Raw genomic sequence first — 14971 nt, 5'->3', positions numbered from 1 at the left:
GGGCGCTGGTGGTGGTAGGGGTGACTATAAGCGCGTGCTCTCCCTGGAGATGATCGCCTGGACGCCGACCGGGGAGGAGCTCGTGCAGGTGCGGTGAGCCAGCAGTACCCTAACTGCAGAGCTCCTCCTCTGCTCACGTGGGGGTGCTCGCGAGACCTCCCCTAACCAGCTGCCTTGTGTTTTCTGTCCCCTGTGCAGTACCTGCAGATGAAGTGGCCCCTCCTCGATGTCCCCTCCAGCGCCACAGTCAAGGACACCAGGTCGCCATCCCCAGCACACTTGGTGAGTCTGTTTCCCCTTCAAGTGCCGGAGGGACACTGTCACTCACCTCAGCCCATGGCATTGCGGCCCCTCCGCCTTCCCGAAGCTGATGGGGCCTGGCGGTGCTGCTTTAAGTGTGTGTGCCTCGGGTGGAAGGCTGAGCGGTCGGGGTGGAGCAGGGTTACCTGTGTGCTCTTCCGCCCCTCCCACCTCAGCACGCGCGCCCCTCCCACCTGGGATGGATGGTGTGTGGTTAGAAATGCCGGCCCCGCCCTGCCTGGCAACCCTGGTCCTTCCCGCCACCCCCCTCCCCCCGGGCCACCCAGGCAGCGGTGCTGTCCTTTCCCTCTGCTGGAGCTCCTTCTGCCTTGCCACTTCTCCTCGTAGCTGCAGATGATTACAGTTGAAGAGGCTCTTTCGTGCAGGATTTATAGAAAAGAATTCATTAAAACATGTGCAAACAAGAACCCCGGCAGGGCCATAGAGGCCTTTGTGCCAAGCCCTGTGGCAACTCGGGCCCCAAAGGAAGATCGGGATGGTCCTGGGAGGGGGGGAGCAGTGGGGTCCAAGCAGGTCTCGCCTCTGCGGGGCTTGCAGGGGACTGGCATCCAGAAGAGATGGTCCTGGGATATTGCATTCTAGGACTTTTTCTTAGGAGCTTGGGCATCCCTAGTCTTAAGACCCACATAACCCCGCAAGCTAACTGGTGTTATGCACCGTACAGTGAGCCTCAGAATCATAGAGGGTGCAGCTAGAAGGAAACCCACTGTCATGACCTACGCATTTTACAGACAAGGAGACGTGGGGAAACATGGTGTTGTTTATTTACTTATTTTTTAAAAGATTTTTATTTATTTATTTGAGAGAGAGAGAATGAGAGAGAGCACGAGAGGGAAGAGGGTCAGAGGAAGAAGCAGACTCCCCGCTGAGCTGGGAGCCCAATGCGGGACTCGATCCTGGGACTCCAGGATCATGACCTGAGCCGAAGGCAGTCGCCCAGCCAACTGAGCCACCCAGGCGCCCCGAAACATGGTGTTGTTTAAAACATTGCTATGGGGCGCCTGGGTGGCTCAGTCTGTTAAGCGTCTGCCTTCGGCTCAGGTCATGGTCCCAGGGTCCTGGGATCAAGCCCCGCATCAGTCTCCTTGCTCAGCAGGGAGCCTGCTTCTCCCTCTCCCTCTCCCTCTACCGCTCCCCCGCTTGTGTGCGCGCTCTCTCTGTCAAATAAATAAATGAAAACCTTTTAAAAAAATAAATAAAAAATTGTTATGGAAAATTTCACCTGTGCCCTTTACCCACATTCCCCCTCGTACTACACTGGGTTGTTTTAAAGTAAATCCCAGACATATTATTTCATCTCGTTCAGAACATTTTAAGATACCCTGACAGCTCTTTTTCATTAAAAGCTTAGAGTCTAGTTGAGGAGAAAGAAGATGTAAGTAGAAGATAAATAAAGGCTCAGTGAGCCCGTATGATTTGTAGTAATCGTGCGAACGGCTTACAGAGGCAGAGCCCTTGCAGGTTTATAAAGTACATCATGTGTAGTTCTCAGGTGATGGTCCCTGCCGTCCACTGGGGAGACAAGTGGGGAGAGCTGTTTCCACCATCTCTGGGAGAGACCAGCAACTGTGTTGGGAACAGTGAGCTGTGTGGTGCGGGCTGCCCCTGAGAGGCTCTGTGGCCTCACACCAAGGCCTGAGCAGCCCCAGGAATAGGCCAGGGTGGTGTCTCTGGTCCCCCAGGGTCCCATTTGGGACGGCCGAACACAAGGTCCCAGTGCCCTCTAGTGGTCAGTCGCGGTGGTGGACATGGCACCCCACATCCACCCTGCCACAAACCTGGCCTGTCCCCTCCCGGCACAGCTGTCTCTCTACAAGTTTCTAGTCTTTGCTCATCCCCCACCCATCCTGCGGCGTCGCCCAGCCCACTCCAGCGGACCCCGAGACGCAGGGCCCTCCCTCCCCTCCACATACTGTCTCTGCACATTGTCTAAAATCTGCATCTACTTTTAGAGGAAGTGAGTTCCCTTTCAAACTAGCATGGGTACTCATTGAGCTTCCCATCCTTTTGGTTGCCCAGAGCCATCCATCTCTGAAAAATAAAATAAAATAAAAACCCTGGGTCCAGCCCTCCTCCTCCTGCGAGCATTATCTTATTTCCCTTGCGGGTGTTCACCACCGGCTTCTTCCACGAGAGCCCGACTCCCACCTCCACCACCGCATCCTTTGTTCTGCCGATCTCCTGCAACCTGGCTCAGCTCGGCAACTGCCACCTCGTGCCCGAGTCCAAGCAGTGCCCCTGCTGTTGCTCAGCGCAGGTGGGCATCTGTCAGTTTTTACAGCCCTCTGCTTCCTGGACTCCTCCTTTCACTCCACCAGGCTCCTGTACGCAGAGATGCTAACAGTTCTTTGCCCTCTCTAAGCTTTCCTTCTCTTTCTAGACTCTTTTCCTTAAGTGAATTAAGGTACCCATTCTCACTTAGTGAGTGACATAAAGATGTATGAAATCCCTAAACTCTCAACAAGGTTCCATGCCTATAGCTCCAACAGCCAAGCAAACATTCATCCGTCGCAGGAATGTTCTCCGCAGACGCTAATTCAGCGTGGTGGTGGAGCCAGGGGCTCCTTACTTTGTCAGACTGGACAAGCTTGAACAGTTGACACATTGCACTGTAGATAACAAAATGGCTCATTTTCTAGTAAATTGTGGATTACCACACTGTGTATTCTAATATAGAAAAACAGAGGGGCACCTGGCTGGCTCAGTCAGTGGAGTATGTGACTCCTGATCTTGGGGTCGTAAGTTCGAGCCCCACACTGGGTGTAGAGATTACTTAAAATCTTAAAAAAAAAAAAAAAAAAACACAGCACAGGGGCACCTGGGTGGCTCAGTTGTTAAGCGTCTGCCTTTGGCTCAGGTCATGATCTCAGGTCCTGGGATCCAGTCCTGTATCAGGCTCCCTGCTCAGCAGGAGCCTGCTTCTCTCTCTTCCTCTGCCCCTCCCTTCTGCTCATGCTCTCTCTCTCTCAAATAAATAAAATCTTAAAAAGAAAAAAAAAAGCTGAAACACACCTCAAAAGCTTAAGAAACATGTATTGGGGGAAACCTTAATGTTACCTTGCAATGCTACAGATACGGAGAAGACCCCCATTCTCAGTTTTCACGTCGGAGCGTCTCATTCCGATTCTGAGATATACGTGTGTGTAGGAGCAAAGCCTGACACAGCCAGGGAGCACCATCTGTGTGTCGGAGGGTGTTAACACCGTGGGCTTGAACCCCAGCCCTGCCTCTTCCTATTGGTGCAGCCTTAGCCAAGTGACTTCTTCTCGCATTGCTTTGGTTTCCTTGTCTATAAAATGGGAACCAGAAGAGCACTTGACCTCAAGAATTGTGTGTAAGTGAGCCCATGCGTTGTGATGATTTTAGAATTGTGCCTGGCCCAAGGTAAGCCCACCCACCGCTGCTCTTTTTAAGACAAGGAAAGAGCGATCAAAGTACTGTTTAATGAGCAGACCGAGAGGTGATGAGGGCCTGCATTAGGGGCCAGCGCAAGTGGACAGATCGAAAAGGTAATAGATAATGAGCCCTATAGAATCTCACATCTACTCTGCCAAGGTTATGATTTAATAGGTCTGGGGTGGAATTGTTATCTTAGTTTTTTAAGCTTCCCGGGAGATTCTTTTTTTTTTTTTTTTTTTTAAAGATTTTATTTATTTATTTGAGAGAGAGAGAATGAGAGAGAGCACATGAGAAGGGGGAAGGTCAGAGGGAGAAGCAGACTCCCTGCCGAGCAGGGAGCCCGATGTGGGACTCGATCCCGGGACTCCAGGATCGTGACCTGAGCCGAAGGCAGTCGCTTAACCAACTGAGCCACCCAGGCGCCCTTCCCGGGAGATTCTAAGGGGCAAGATGGAGAATCATTGCCCTAATTGTAAATCAGAGTCGAACGGGAAGAAGGAGTTAGAGACGATCCCAGTTTACTAGGTGCTCGCTTCTCGAAGCTGGAGCTATAAGCAGGACTTGGGTGTTTCCGGGGGTAGTTACGGAGGTCTGGACACTGGCGTTTTTATTAGAAATTTGAAAACACTCAATTAGGAGGTTTCATTTAGAATCACAAGCAAAATATTTTAAGATGAGGTTTGCCCTGAGAGAAGGGCAAATGAAGGAAACAGCCTGCATACTTGGCAGAGATTTAGTGAGTCATGTCAAAGCTGCCTGTCAAGGAAATGTGTATAAACAAGCCGTAACCGGGCCAGGATGGGGATGGAGTTAAGTGTTATAACTACTTGGATTTTATGCTTTAAAAACAAGCTCTAAGAATGGAATAGCTGTGATATTTTATATGTAACGACTTGTAATATCTGATCACTGTGATCTCCTTGCATGTAGACTGTTATCCAGACCCCTCGCTGCGGCCCCCATGTGCCTGGCCCCCGTCTTTCCCTCCTCTCTCCCTGGAGTACTGTGCCCAGCCACACAAAACAAATAGATGCACTTCTAGAACATAACCAACTCAAAGATAGGAATCACGTCTGCTCTGCTCACGTTCGCTTACCCCGTGCCTGTTAGAATGCCTAGCACAGGGTAGGTGATAATGGAACCCCTATGGATGAATGGAAGAATAACTCATCAGGGGAAAGGTGATATAGCCTATAAGCCCCTCTCTCTCTCTTGCTCCATTCCCTCTTCTCATATGGGACCTTTTTTTTTTTAAGTCTTTTTTGAAACTATGAAGGTAAGGCTTGTGCTATGTAGAACACTTGGGAAGATGCCAAAGTGCCCAGAAAAAGACCTACACACGTTTTGTGATACAGCACTTCATTCTCTCCTGTTTGTGCATGCACCTGTAAGGTGCTTTCTAGAAGATGACCAAAATTTCCTTTAAATAGTAAACACCCCGTTTTGCCATTAAACATCGGGCCACTCTCAGAAACAGCTTACCGAGCCTCGTGTCCAAGGTCCGCTTGTCAGGCCAGTGCCTGGAAGCCCTCCTTCTGAAGAAGGGCCGCCTTGCTGCTCTGCCTTTGAGCCGAGAAGTCTGGCTTTGCTGAGCATGCCAGTTCTCAATTTAAAACATTTATTGAGATGTCCCTTTTAAAATTGCACAGAGGTTCTCCATCTTCCTAACAGTACACCTGTTGTGGACCCAAAGCACTTCAAAACTCACCCCATAGCCTGTTGCTACTCTGGTCTGCCTCCAATACCGATTTCAATTCTTACTACACAGTATTAACTTTTTATTTTGACTAATTTTTAAACTTGCAGAAAAATTACAAGAATAATACAAGGAACTCCCATATGCTCTTTATCCAGATTCGGAAATTTTGCCCTATGCTTTGCCCCCCCCCCCCCCCCCGTATATATGTGTGTGTGTGTATACATCCACATATATGTATGGATTTAAAAAAAAAAAAAAACAATTTGAGAGTAAGTTGGAGACATTGTACCCCTTTACCCTTGAATACTTTGGATGTATTTCCTAAGAATGAAGATACTGTCTTAGAATGACCACAGGACAATTATCAAAATCAAGACATGAACATTTCATATTCCTCTCTAACCCACAATATATATTCAGATTTGGGCAAATGTCCCTAATAGTGTCCATTACGGCCATGTGCTTCTCCCTGGCCAGAGCTCAATCCAAGATCACATGTGGCATTTACTTGCCATGTCCCTTGTCTCCTTTGCTGTAGCAGGGTTCCTCAGCCTTTGTCTTTCCCGACTTTGACATTTTTTGGGACGCACAGAGCAGCTATTTTGTAGACCATCCCTCCATTTGGGTTTGTTTGTTTCCTCGTGGTTGGACTCCGGTCATGTGTTTTTGGCAAGAACCCTACTGCACTGATGTCGTGTCCATTCGTCCCCATAGCGGGGATGTCAGCTTCAATCATTCAGTTAAGGTGGTGTCTGCCATGTGTATCCACTGTGACCTTGCTCTCCCTCCGCTTGTAACTAATAGGTGCTCTCTGTGGGGAGAGGCTGTGAAGCCACGTAAGTGTCCTGTTTTTCATCAAACTTTGATGATTACCTACTTCCATCCCCTTGTTAGTTTCTGCTACTGAGCATTTAGCTTTGGGGAATTCTTCCTCCTATCTTCCCGCTCATGAATCTTACCGTAGAGCAGAATGGACATGGTGACAAGTCCAATCCACGCATTGATGACCCTCACAGAAAAGATGGCAATGGATAGAGAGGCACTAAAAAAACCAATCGACAAATAGTGTTCTTGACAAAGAGACCAAGCCAACGAAAACGATAAAAGGCAATAAATAGAAGTGAAACTGGGCTTTAAAAACAGACACTTGAATTTATAGATTGGAGGAGTTCACCTGAATTCTAGAAAGGAAATGAAAATTGGCATTCACCTATGGCATCCCGACAACGATTTGAATTGTGAGGGTTTAAGCATTTTTTCCTACAAGCATTTATGCAGGGAAAAAAAGGGCCAGTGTCAAAGAAACAGAAGTAAAGGTAACATCAGGGTTTTCTTTTGCCATTTGCGATGCCGGCAAACACTGGGACAGGGAGAGTTTTGATAAGGAGAGATTTATCCCAAGAATTTTATGTGCAACCCTATTTGCAAGGACCTCAAAAATACGGCCCTGCTTAGAAGGACCCAAAACACATTCCAGTTCCCTAAACATTCTCTCTCACCCATTGCCTGGCTTTGTCTTTACGTCTTCTGTGGCTTGCCACCTATGAGGAGCTCAGAAAGCATTTAATACGGTAGTAGAGACCCTCCTGTCCTCATTTTCTTCTCTGCTCCGGTCCAGTGGCGTCCTTGTGGCTCCTCAGACATGCCAAGCATCTCACAGCCACCATGCTGCTATTCCTTCTGCCAAAATGCTCCTCCCCCACCTGCCCGCGGGCCCCGCCCCCCACTTCCTTCAGGTGTTTATTCAAAAGTCATTTTCTCCTCAAGGCTTTCCCTGTTCAACCCCTTGCCCCTGACTTAGTGTTTCTCCTTAGCGTTTCTCAATATCTAAGACATTATTTTTTAATTTTGCTTATTGTCCATCTCTCAATTAGAACATAGGTACTATGAGAATCGGTATTTGTGTCTAAATAGACGAGTCTCTAGAGCATTCGCAAGACCCGGAGCAGTACCTGGTGTATAACAGGTACAACAAAATAAACACCTGTTGCTCCCCACCCCGCCGTGGTGAGACAAGAAAGGAATTTATCTGGTTGCTCCTATTGCTGTGATTAGTGTTTTCTGTAGGACCAGCTAGTTCAGCACTTCATCCATGCGATCAGAGGCCCAAGCTTCTTTCCATCTCTGCTCCATCAGCCTCCAACCCTTTGGCTGCCCAACTCAGTGCCTGCTGTGTAGACAGTCTCCACAGACATTTATCCAATAAATAAAAGTGTGGGTTTCCATTTCTCTCAGCAGAGGAAAATTCTGTATAGGAAACATACATTCAGACTTCCTTTCTTTTTTTTTTTTTTAATTTTTTTTTTATTTATTTATTTGAGAGAGAGAGAATGAGAGACAGAGAGCATGAGAAGGAGGAAGGTCAGAGGGAGAAGCAGACTCCCTGCTGAGCAGGGAGCCCGATGCGGGACTCGATCCCGGGACTCCAGGATCATGACCTGAGCCGAAGGCAGTCGCTTAACCGACTGAGCCACCCAGGCGCCCGTAGGACAGATTTCTTAAATGTATAAAATCAGATACAGTCAGCAACCCAGAGGACTCTCAGTATCTTCCCTGGGCAGTCTGTTGGCGAGTCTGTGGCTGCTTGTGAGTGGTACCACAAAGTGAAGGCTCATCTTTGCCAGATCTACAAAACTTTATCCTTCTGATATCTGAAATCAGGATCGGGAAGAAAAGAGAATAGTGTGGGAACAGTAGGAGCCAGGAGGCTCTGTGGAGGCCTCCAGCAAGTTCCTGAGACAAGCAGGAGAGGGATGGAGGAGAGGGGCCTTGTGGAGAGGTGGTTTCTCTGTCTATGTTGGAGATGTGTGGTGCTAGCTTTACTTTGACCTTGAATTTAAGTCCTGAATGGTGGGAGACAAGGAAGGCATTGTTTCCTCGGGGACAAGGAATTTAAAGAAGGTTGGCTTGTACCAGCTCTAGAAACAGACTAAAATGTTCGAGAAGCACTTGAACGGGAAAAGGGTTGGGTCTGCGTGACTGCAGAAGGATTCAGGCCCGAGATGGCTCTGAGATGCTCTCCAGATAAATCTGGCCTCGGCTACAGTGCTGAGTGAACCCTGTGCCTCCGCCTGCGCACATTGTTTGTGCGGGGTTTTCCACTGAGAGGTGTAGACTGGTTCCCAGCATTCCTACCCTTGGCCTGAGTGTACCCTACATCCTGCTCCTGAGGGTAGCTGAGGAGAGAAAAGAATGGAAGCTTTTACTGGAACGGTAGCCTCCAAGGAGAGCCTTCCCTGGGTCAGCTCCAAAGAGAGCAATTCTCGATTATCGGTGCCAGAGGCTGCCTCTTCCCAGACTGACTTAGGAAGAGTTTACCCTCCTTTCTCTTTCTGTGAACCCACCACCTCCCAGTCCATTTTCTAGACAATGATGCCACCTAATGGGAACCAAGAATAACTCACAGAGCATTTAAGTGAGGATACTTACACTTTTTAATGTAACTCACATTTCCCGGCCTTGTCCTTTGCTACCTATTCAGTGCTGTGTACCAGCTTCTGATGGGGCCAGACTCAACAGCACATGGGCAGTCAGGGTTTCATAATGCTAGAAAGTATGTTTAGATGGGTATACATACATACATTAAAGAATCACATTGTACAGTTCAAATATATTACACTTTTATTTGTCAGTTATACCTCAGTAAAGCTAACAAACGGGGGTGCCTGGGTGGCTCAGTCGGTTAAGCGTCTGCCTTCGGATCAGGTCATGATCCCGGGGTCCTGGGATCGAGCCCCTCGTGGGGCCTCCCTCTCCCTCTGTGCTCGCTCTCTCTCGCGCTCTCTCAAGTAAACTATAAAAACATCTTTTAGGGGCGCCTGGGTGGCTCAGTTGGTTAAGCGACTGCCTTCGGCTCAGGTCATGATCCTGGAGTCCCTGGATCGAGTCCCGCATCGGGCTCCCTGCTCGGCAGGGAGTCTGCTTCTCCCTCTGACCCTCTCCCCTCTCATGCTCTCTCTATCTCATTCTCTCTCTCAAATAAATAAAATCTTTAAAAAAATTTTAAAAAGCTGAAAACATTAATTTAATAAAAGATGGTTATAAATGATGTAAATCGATAAGTAAAAAACCAGATCTATAAAGAAGTAGAAATGAATGGAGATACACCAAAATGCGGGTTAGGCTAGTGTGATTATGTTTTCTTTTCTCTCTTTTTTTAAAGGTTTTATTTATTTATTTGAGAGAGAGAGGGAGAGCATGAGCAAGGGCAAGAACAGAGAGGGAGGGAGAGGGAGGGGGAAAGAGTCTCAAGCAGACTGCATGGAGGACGGAATCTGACGCCCAGCTCAATCCCACCACCGGGAGATCATGACCTGAGCCAAAACCAAGAGTCTATCGCTTAACTGACTGAGCCACCCAGGTGCCCCTGATTGTGTTTTCTAAATGTTGTATAATACAGTTTGTATTTCTTTCTTCTGTATTCACCATAAGTATCCTTTTTAATATAGGCAGTAATTAAAGTTGGAAAATACAGAAAGAGAAACAAGAAAAAAAAAATTACCCATAGTTCCACCACTCAAACATACCTACTGTTTACATTTTGGTGTGCTTCTGGTCTTTTTTTTTTTAGCAACTAGTCTTTTTTTTTTAAACATAGAGTTTTATATATTTTTTAAAAATTGTAATCATTCTCGGGCGCCTGGGTGGCTCAGTTGGTTGGGCAACTGCCTTCGGCTCAGGTCATGATCCTGGAGTCCCTGGATCGAGTCCCGCATCGGGCTCCCTGCTCAGCAGGGAGTCTGCTTCTCCCTCTGACCCTCCCCCCTCTCATGTGCTCTCTCTCTCTCTCTCTCATTCTCTCTCTCTCAATAAATAAATAAAAATCTTTAAAAAAAAATTGTAATCATTCTGGGGGCTCCTGGGTGACTCAGTTGGTTAAGCATCTGACTCTTGATTTCGGCTCAGGTCATGATCTCGGCTCAGGTCGTGATCTCAGGGTCATGAGTTCAAGCCCCGCATCGGGCTCTGCGCTCAGCACAGTCTGTTTCTCCCTCTCGCTCTCCTCTCCCCACTCACACACACTCTCTCTCACACACAAATAAATAAAATCTTTGTTTATTTTATTTTATTTATTTATTTGACAGAGAGAGACAGCGAGAGAGGGAACACAAGCAGGGGGAGTGGGAGAGGGAGAGGGAAAAGCAGGCTTCCTGCTGAGCAAGGAGCCGGAGGCGGGGCTCGATCCCAGATCCCAGGACCCTGGGACCATGACCTGAGCCGAAGGCAGACACTTAATGACTGAGCCACCCAGGCGCCCCCAAATAAATAAAATCTTTTTAAAAAAATTGTAATCATTCTGTGTAATTCTTTTATCATTTATTATCACTTTAATAATAATTCTGTTGCTTTTATGATACTAAAAATTATCCTTTAGACAAAGCTGTTTCCAGGAAACCCAAATGCATCATTTAGATACATTAGGTTCCAAGAAATCTGACCTTAAAATAATTTCTATACTCTTATTTGCGCTATATGTTCATGTACATGGAGACACCTTCAAAAGCCAGCAAGGAAACAGGGGAAAAATAATTTTAGAGTTTGTAGGCAATGTCAAAGGAGCCCCCGGTGGTTGGGAGGTGATAGAAAGTTGTTCCAGTTGGGTCCCGAAGCGCCTGGTCATGTGCCGGCGCCACCTAGTGGTTACGGTTATGAACAGTCTGAATTCTCTGCCTCCCATCTGCGGGTCTGGGAGCTGACATCCTGGTTGGGGACCTTGCTCCAGTACCCTGCCTCTTGTCTCTGCTTAACCGACTGGAAGTAGAGCAAGAATACTGTCAGCACGGATACATAAACGTACAGATTGGAGTTTGCGTTATGAACACCAAATGGGCACCATGAGAAAGGAAAAAAGGGTTCCCAGAATCTATGAAATGAAAAATTCAAATGGGAAGACAGCAGTTTGGAATTCTAGCCCTTGGGCTGCCTGCAAATCATTATCCATCTTGCAGATCTCTTTTTAGAGCAAATCTCTTCTCCACTTGTAACTCATTTACCTTATTATGCAAAAAAAAAAAAAAATGTATGTCAGTTCTTTCTCTCTGACAGATATGTTTTGATTGGGCTCTTGGGGACGCAGGTATTACCAGAGAAAACCCTCTGGTTTGTTAGAGCCTCAAAGGGCCTGTATGAATCCAGTTCTGCCATTTATTAGCTCTGTGTTCTGAGCTAAGCCACTTAATCCTTCTGAGCTCAGTTTTCTCATCCCGCAAATGGGGATAATCATAGCTAATGTGCTAAGTTATAATAAGGAGCAGATGTATTGCCTAGTGGGGTGCTCAATACATTGTAGCTCTTTTGGGGCGCCTGGGTGGCTCAGCCAGTTAAGCATCTGCCTTCAGCTCAGGTCATGATCCCAGGGGCCTGGTATCAAATCCTCGTCAGGCTCCCTGCTCGCCCAGGAGTCGGCTTCTCCCTCTCCCTCTGCCCCTCCCCCCTGCCTGTGCACTAGCTCTCTCTCTCTCAAATACATAAAATCCTTTTTAAAAATTGTAGTTGTTGGGTGCCTGGGTGGCTCAGTTGTTAAGCGTCTGCCTTCGGCTCAGGTCATGATCCCAGGGTTCTGGGATCGAGTCCCACATCGGGCTCCCTGCTCAGCAGGAAGCCTGCTTCTCCCTCTCCCACTCCCCCTGCTTGTATTCCTGCTCTCGCTATCTCTCTCTCTGTCAAATAAATAAATAAAAATCTTTAAAATAAATAAAATAAAAATTGTAGTTGTTTTTATAAGAAAACTCCTTATTGTTAAGTCAGATGAGATTAAAACAATTTAATCCAGTTCACCAATTGTAGGACACACAGGTTTTTCCCATTTTCATATCTGAAATCAGGGTGCGTCAATGGCATGCCAGTGTTTTTCTTCTTCTTAATAGTTCTATAGAATAATGGTACTTCTTACATTCGCTGGTGTTTTAAAGGAAGAATGGTAATTAGGTAGCAGTGTTTGAAGTGCTACAGAGAGACCTGTTTTAAGTGCTCTTGGATTGCGTCTGAAAAGCCTGAACATGACAGCTGGTTCCATGAGGTCTGACGAGGACAATTCCCCACTGGTCTGTTCCCAGTCTCAGACTTGAACTTGTGAGCTACTATTTCTATGAAATCTATTTGGAAAGGGTGTGTTGAACCTTTTAAGCCTCACTGAGGTTACACAGAGCACAGCTGATAATTCAATAGCCTGGAGCATTTAGCACCGCACAGCATACATGAGGTGAATGTATGTTGTTTTGAAGAGGGGATTTTGGAGGGTGGGTGTAATCCCTCCTCTAATTCTGTTGGTTCTTTCCCTGATGTGTAGACTGCTCCTTTTTCTCCAGGGCTGTTTGAGGGCTGGATGGGCTGTTGTGTGGAAAATACCTGGCACGTATTGAACACAGTATATAACAGCAGGTTGGACTCTGTCTTCTTGGCAACTGTGCCTAGTCTTTTTCTCTCTGTCTTTCAGTCTAATAAAGTTCCTGTTGTTCAGCCCCCGCATCACATGCACCCGTTGACGCCCCTCATCACCTACAGCAACGACCACTTCTCCCCTGGCTCCCCTCCCACGCACCTCTCCCCAGAGATCGATCCAAAGACAGGTGAGTCATCCAACGCTCAGGCTGGCCCCCATGCGGAGCTCCAGTGGGCCAGGCTTGTCTTCTCGGGGAACATCACGGCCCTGGAATCAGGCAGCCCTGGCTTCAGGTCATGTCTCCAACTCCCAAGAGCCCATTGCCTTGCCCACCAACGTTAGCCTTTTCATATTTTTCATCTGTGTTTCCTGTGTCCCTTTCACATCGTAGAGGCATTGTGAGGATAAAAGGAAACTATATGAGGCAATGCACAGGGCCTGGCTCCACAGTGGAGAATCTCTTAATACTTTGGGGGTGGACTGAGCTGGACGTGGCGGGAAATCTTCTGCATTGACCTTGAAGTCTAGCCCAGCTGTGGGCTGTGTCTCCGTGCCTCCCTTAACCAAGACCTTTGCCTTATACTGAACATTTTCAAAAGTAACCGGTCTGACCCGTCTTCTAAGTATAGCTGTGAAGCACTAAGGTTGAGCTGGCTTTTATTTATTTTTTTGAACTTGTTCACCAGAGCTGGCCATCCCAGGGAGACGTAGCCTCATCAAATTCCCAGGGTGGTCATGGCTCAAAGCATTTTTGGAGTCCCTGTTTAAAGAGAAATCACAGTTACTGCAAGTTACAGAGAATGAGGAGAACAAATGCGGCATAGCAATGCAAAGTTTACTTCTCCGTGAATGGGGTAGGTTTTGAAGAGGAGGAGTTAGCAGATGACTCGGGTGATATCTTGGGTCTCTCAGTCCAGGATTTCGAGGCCCTTTCTTGGATGACTCCTGTATAAGCAGCTGGAAATTACTCCTGATGACAGAAGTGGGATCCAGGTAGCCAGAGAGAAGCCGTGTTAGTCCTGCCTTCCCTGAAAATGTCCTTGACCCCAGCAGAGCTGGGGAGGTGACAGGGCCAGAGTACTGAAAGAAAGGCCTTCCAAGCTCCAGCACGCCTGGGGACATAGGACGAGGGACTTCCAGTTTGGTGTTAGTTCCAGGTGCTGTGGTAGGGCCAAGGAACAGACTGACCTGTGTCTCTTTGAAGCAGGAATCCCCCGGCCCCCTCACCCATCCGAGCTGTCTCCATATTACCCACTGTCTCCTGGAGCTGTTGGACAAATCCCCCATCCCCTCGGCTGGCTCGTCCCACAGTAAGGAAACTCACCGCCTTCCTTCCTTATGCCGAGCTCTGCCTCCTGTACCTGCAGCAGCACCCCCACCCCCCACAGTGGGGTCCTCTCCCCAAAGCCCACGGCTCTTACTCGTACTTCCTCCTTCCTGCCCTTTATCACGCTTTCTTCCCAGCCCGCTCTCCTTCCCTGTCCTGAACAGTCCCACCATAGCCAGTGTGCTGACCAGATGTCCTTACTCCTGGCCCTTCTAGGCAAGGACAGCCCATGTACTCCCTCCCTCCTGGTGGTTTCCGGCACCCCTACCCTGCCCTCGCCATGAACGCCTCAATGTCCAGGTGAGTCCCGGGACTGGGTCTGGGAGTGTGACGTGGCCTTGTAGAGAATGGCCCTCTACGAGTGTCCTTGCCATTTCTGACCATTCAAAAAGCTTTCTCTGGCCCTAAACTAGGAGGCATGGGCTCACCTTTCCTCCCCACCCCTCTTTGCTAAGGGACCTCCTCGTGCCCCGTGGTCGGAGTGGAGACCACAGACTCGGCCTCACTCCTTCCCCACCTCTCTAAGGGAAGAATTTCAAGGCCCTAGCCCTTAGCCTCCCACCATGTCCCCCCCACGTGCTAGGCTTTGTGGCACTGAAGCCAGAGGCTGGGAGAAGATGACTTTTTCCTGAAACGATGTCAGGAGAGGGAACAGTAAAGGGGGCTTCTGTCTCCGGGGCCAGATCTACGTGACAGTGGCACCTCTGGTGACAAAGGAGGTGCAAGCCCCAGCATACGCCCTTATTTCCCCATTGTGCCCCCTGGCCTCTGGCCTGCTCCACCTTCTTTTGCGTTCGGTTCTCATCCTACCCGCTTCCAGCATCAGGTAGAGGAGGCCTGCGCA

General features: G+C 48.2%; 1 protein-coding gene across 3 annotated transcripts in view; it reads left to right on the top strand.

Annotated features, from left to right (window-relative positions):
• TCF7L1 (transcription factor 7 like 1) overlaps window positions 1-14971 on the top strand; it is a 151812-nt gene that overhangs the window by 131601 nt on the left and 5240 nt on the right. For 2 of the 3 annotated variants that reach the window (XR_010405577.1, XM_045884654.3), the window contains exons 4-7: window positions 199-282; window positions 12855-12987; window positions 14005-14110; window positions 14344-14427. Coding sequence is in view for 2 of the 3 variants with exons in the window: in XM_045884654.3 (XP_045740610.1) it covers window positions 199-282; window positions 12855-12987; window positions 14005-14110; window positions 14344-14427 (407 nt within the window). In the remaining variant the exon portion in view is untranslated. The remainder of the gene's footprint in view (window positions 1-198; window positions 283-12854; window positions 12988-14004; window positions 14111-14343; window positions 14428-14971) is intronic. The other variant, XM_045884655.3, reaches the window with a different exon arrangement.

The sequence above is a fragment of the Mirounga angustirostris genome, unplaced genomic scaffold (assembly GCF_029215605.1).
Source record: "Mirounga angustirostris isolate CCGP_5_RB_7025 unplaced genomic scaffold, mMirAng1.0.hap1 SCAF_10, whole genome shotgun sequence".
NCBI lineage: Eukaryota > Metazoa > Chordata > Mammalia > Carnivora > Phocidae > Mirounga > Mirounga angustirostris.
Note: the sequence above shows the minus strand (reverse complement) of the source record. Positions and strands in the feature narration are given on the sequence as shown.